Source organism: Octopus bimaculoides, chromosome 5 (assembly GCF_001194135.2).
Source record: "Octopus bimaculoides isolate UCB-OBI-ISO-001 chromosome 5, ASM119413v2, whole genome shotgun sequence".
Lineage (NCBI taxonomy): Eukaryota > Metazoa > Mollusca > Cephalopoda > Octopoda > Octopodidae > Octopus > Octopus bimaculoides.
Window position 1 is genome coordinate 43,600,933 of NC_068985.1, and position 5,267 is coordinate 43,606,199.

The 5,267-nt window shown below is 35.3% G+C and overlaps 1 protein-coding gene across 1 annotated transcript in view; it reads right to left on the reverse strand.

The window, feature by feature from the left end:
- The window catches only part of LOC106881289 (neuroglian), a 140,818-nt gene that overhangs the window by 33,557 nt on the left and 101,994 nt on the right, over positions 1-5,267 (reverse strand). Inside the window, exons 11-13 of the mRNA XM_052968053.1 lie at positions 4,652-4,833; positions 2,831-2,921; positions 1,038-1,322 (exon numbers count right to left, since the gene is read on the reverse strand). Of these exons, the coding sequence (XP_052824013.1) occupies positions 1,038-1,322; positions 2,831-2,921; positions 4,652-4,833 (558 nt within the window). The remainder of the gene's footprint in view (positions 1-1,037; positions 1,323-2,830; positions 2,922-4,651; positions 4,834-5,267) is intronic.

Below are 5,267 nucleotides of genomic sequence, written 5' to 3' on the forward strand. Positions count from 1 at the left end.
TATATATATATTAACGTCTGTTTTTAATGTTCTGTTATAATAAAAACAATTTTACGTTAATCTGATGGCTTACTCTATACTTTTGTACAGTACAAATTTATTATTCTTAAACAAGAATGTTACTGATAGTGACTTTGAAGTTTCAGCCAGCTAAGCCATTGTTGGCCAATGCTTTAGCTGGATGAAACTTTGAAGTCACTGTCAATAATATACATACACACACACGTGTGAGTGAGTCAGTATGTATGTATGTATATACATACACACACACACATACACAATTAAGCATTGCTTAATTGTATTTATATACTTAATGAGTGGGTGGAAAGGGCAATTTAGTCTTAATGATATGGCTCATCCAATAATTACCATAAACATAAAACTAAACATTAGTGTGGATATATAATTTTATTCTTTCACTTGTTTCAGCCATGCTGGGACACTGCCTTGAAGGCTTTTAGTTGAATGAATTGGTCTCTACTTATTTTTTTTTAAGCCTGGTACTTATTCTATCAGACTCTTTTGTCAAATTTCTAAGTTACTGGGACACAAATAAATAACACCAGTTGTCAAGCAGTGTTGTGGGACAAGCACAAAAACACATACACGCATATTCATGTGTGTGTGTGCATATACAGACACACACACACACATATATACATATAGACACACACACACACAAATATATATGATGGGCTCCTTTCAATCTCCATCTACCAAATCCTTTCACAAGGCTTTAGTTAGCCTAAGGCTATAAAAGAAAACACTTAACACTTGCCCAAGATGCCATGCAGTAGGACTTAACCCAAAACCATGTGGTTGGGTAGCAAACTTCTTACCACACAGCTATGCCTGCACCTATATATACACAGGGAGTTCATAGAATTAAAAAAAAACTAAATTAAGGCTGTTGAGATTTGAATTGGAATATTGATAGAATTAGTATTGCAAGCAGACATTGCAAATGTTCACTTTGATGTTACACTATTAAAATATAATTGATTTCCAATAGCACAAAGATGATTTGAACACATTACCTTTCACTTTCAACTCTGCTCCTTTTGTGGCATTATCTAAGCCATTGCTAGCCACACAAGTATAATTCCCAGAATCTTTGTTGGAAAGGTTAGAAATAATCAGGTTGTTGCTTTCTTCATGCTTAATATTTGGATCATTAACATCAACAGGTACACCGTCTTTATACCAGGATATCTTCAAATTGTCAATTTCATAAGAGTCTGTAATTGCATAGCAGGTAAACAATGCTGTCTTTCCAACCATGACGACCATGTCATCAGGGCCCTCAACAATACTGGTGCGTTCTGAAAAGGTGATAGAAATATAATAAATACCATTTCATTTATCAGTTGTCTACATACTTGGCTCTACATAGCTATTTTTTTGTTTTGAAAGTCTGGTACTTCTTCTATTGGTCGCTTTTGCTGAACTGCTAAGTTGGGGGTGTAAATGATGCTGAGTACCCTCATCACTTGTTCCTCTTACAGCTCAATACTATCAGTCATGCTTCTGCTATATCCTTTGAGCCTCTCTGTAAAAAGGTTGGCAAGTGAGCAAACATGGGAGACAAGAGAATCCTTTATTCATGTCATGGACAAGGGTATCTGTATAGTGCAGGTGCCAGGGAAAATTGCTCCCAGAAAACTTGGTAAAGTCTAAGGTTGAAAGGACCCTTTAGACTTGTAGGAGATAAGGCACTGTCTGAGTAATGGTACCATGAAAGGAAGCACCCTGTATATTTTGTAAAGTGGTTGATATTAAAAAGGGCATCAAGCCATAGAAACCAAGTAAAATATGCAATTCACAAGTGATACTCATCACAGCTTGATGAGAAGCACCTCCTAATATGATTTACTTATGCTTACTGTGGTGACCCATCTAAACCATGCCAGTATGGAGAGTGGACATAAAATAATGATGATGATGATGATGTAATGTTATGATGTGTAAGAAGTGAAGCAACAAGTTTACAAAATATAAACTTTTTAAACCTGTTACATGGCCCTGTGGTTAGCAAACTTGCTTCACATTCATGTAGTTTTGGACTTGATTCAAATGCAAAGTGGCCAAATGTCCTCTGCCAGTTATGTAGTGATATCATACCATGGAAGAACTTACTGCAGTCTTATCTACTGTCACTGCTATATAGATACATCATACCATGGAGGAAATTATCATAGTTTTATCTACCACTGTTATCCAGAGGAACTTATTTCAGTTTATTCTGCTTAATGCAGTTGAGATAAACATTTTGCTCTCTCACTGAATATAATCCTTTCTATATTACATCGATCCCAGTGTTTCACTGGTACTTAACTTATCGACCCTGAAAGGATGAAAGGCAAAGTTGGCCTTAGCGGAATTTGAACTCAGATTGTAGCAACAGGTGAAATACTGCTAAGCATTTTGCCTGACATGCTAATGATTCTGCCAGCTTGCTGCCTCTTACTGAATATATTGCCAAATTATTATAGTTGCTTTACTCATGTCAGTATCTGAGCAATGTCAATACATCTTAGAGCATTGAAATTTAATGAAATGGACCACTGAATCTTGAGAGTCTTTCTTATGGCTACAATACCAGTAACAAGATCTGAGGCATCTGACTAACCAGCTGTAACTCTCTACTGTAATGTTACAGATGAATTAACCTAAAATTACCATTAACATTTTATACCTTAAGGAAGAAAAAATTATTGTAGTAATGAGGTAATGAGCTGATTTTGTAAAAGCTTTGATATAAAACTCCTGAAAAGAAAAAAGACTTGAGAATAAGAGAAACAGATCAGTAAAGTCACATGAATGAACTTACTTCGAACAGCTAGTTTGCCTGTGGAACTCATTCCACCAAATTTATTTTTAGCACGACAAGTATATTCTCCTGAATCTTTAGCTTGTACCCCCTTTAAAGAAAAGATAAATATATATATTTATAAAGTGAAGAATGGAGCAAATCCAAATGTTGAGGTCATTGAACATGTATCAAAAAATCTGACAGTAGGAGAATCAAAACCATGCACTAGATAATATAAGTATTCCTAGAGAATATAAATATACTACCAAAACAATGATTATCAGAAGCAACTAATGAGTAGAGGATCAGAGCTTGTGCAGGTTATTTATGATGTAGGTAAACATGTAGTGAAACCCTATCAAAAGTTTGATAATATCTTTTGTTAAAACCTGTTCTTTTTTACATTTTGGAATCATTAGCTGCTATTATCTATTCCAAGGCCAATTCTAAATTCAGAAGAGCTATGATCAAAAACATTTAGGATCATCACATCCTCTTTCAGTAAAGTTTCTAACATCTTATTTTTTAAAGACTGTAGAATATGGGCTGAGGAATATTCAGTTGCTATTTCAAACAGGTCAATCGAGTATACTAAAGATTCTTCATTGGCTGGTGGAATCATTAGTTGATGATATGATGAAAGGACTTTATGGAAAATGAAGAGTTGATCCTTGATGTGTGAATGATATCTGAGATCTTGCAGAATAATGAGTTTACCATCATGAAGTTTAAAATGTAAAATTACTAAATGAAAAGCTAGAGATTTCATTTCTTTGAAATAGAACACTGAATTCTACATTTCCAAATTTTGAAGTAGCAAAATCTTCTAGAGCAGTTTAAGTAATGTTTGGCACCAGCTTAACTTCAGGCACAACTTAAGTACAGAAACACAATTAAGTTTGGTATCTTATATATTTGGTTATCATAACATATGTTTGTTAACAGGACAAAAACAGAACTTCTAGATGGTCACTTAATTTGTCAGATATAGCAGCCAAATTTTTCACAATCACCCTCTCATCTTAGAAACAGGACTTTCCACAGTATCAGTATTTTACATATCTACTTTTCTGTGCTAGCATTGGTAGGACAGTTTTACTGAGGCAGTATTTTATGGCCAGATATTTTTTCCATCAAACCTTTTAGTTGTCTTGTATGACTCATAGGAACACACTGTATCTGTTCGAAAACGATCATGTGATTAGGTAATAGAAGGTAAAGGCTAAAGACCTCCTTTGGTCATGAATGACCATGAGATTGCACCTAGAAAGTTACCCTCCAAGGTACAAGTTCGAGCAAGGTTGTTTTATGGAAGACCAGCAGTTGCTCATGCATACCAGCTTCCCCTCTCCACACCACTGATGTCACCCAAGAGGAAGGCAAAGGCCAATGCAGCTTGGCACCAGTGACATTGCAACCCATTTCTATAGCTGAGTGAATTGGAGCAATGTGAAATAAAGTGTCTTGCTCAAAAACACAACACACAGTCCAGTCCAGGAATTGAACTCACTACCTCATGATTGTGAGCCCAGCGTCTAACCACTGAGCTATGCACCTTCACCATTAGGTAATACAATTTGGAATATAATGTACCAGAAAAAAGAAAACCTTAAGATGGTCTTGGCTGGAGAAAAATAATAGGTCTGTGGCTTGCATCTAGTCATTTGACCAACTACCTACTGTGTCATACACCTGTTCAATCTGGATTGGCCAAGAGTTAAACAACAACAACAACAACATCAAAAACAAAACATGTATTTTTGCACAAACACTCAGTCACAAGTGTTTGGAATTATGATGAAAACAAAAGAATTTGTTAGCATATATCCATATACTTACAGTTATTTTTAAAGCACCACTAGGTAACATTTCATGTCTTTCACTCTTAATTAGCTGATCACCTCTGAACCAAGTTATAGCTGGTGTTGGTTTACCTTCTGCAACGCATGGTAATACTACAACAGATTCTGCTGCAACTTTAGTTAATTCAGGAACTCCTTCCGAAAATGACGGTGGAATTGCTGAAATATAAATACAAAAGAAATGTGAAAATTGCTTTAATATATTTACTCTTCAAATTGTGGAAGAACAATTTTTTTTTTACTTTTTCAGTTACCGGACTGTGACCATGCCGAGACACCATCTTGAAGGGTTTAGTTGAACAAACTGGTCCCAAGTACTTATTAAGTTTGGTATTTAATCTATCATTCCCTTTTGCTGAACCACTAAGTTTTGGGGATGTAAACAATTATCAAGTAGTAAGAGACAAACATAAACACAAAGATGCATGTGTGTGTACACATATGCGAGGGGGTGCTGAAAAGTTCCTGGCTTTAAGGGTATCGTAAAAAACCTGGTTGGAGGCCCAGCCTTCTGGGCTCTTTTACATGACTTAGATGGAATGTCAAATATATGTATATATATATGTATATATATATATATATATATATATATA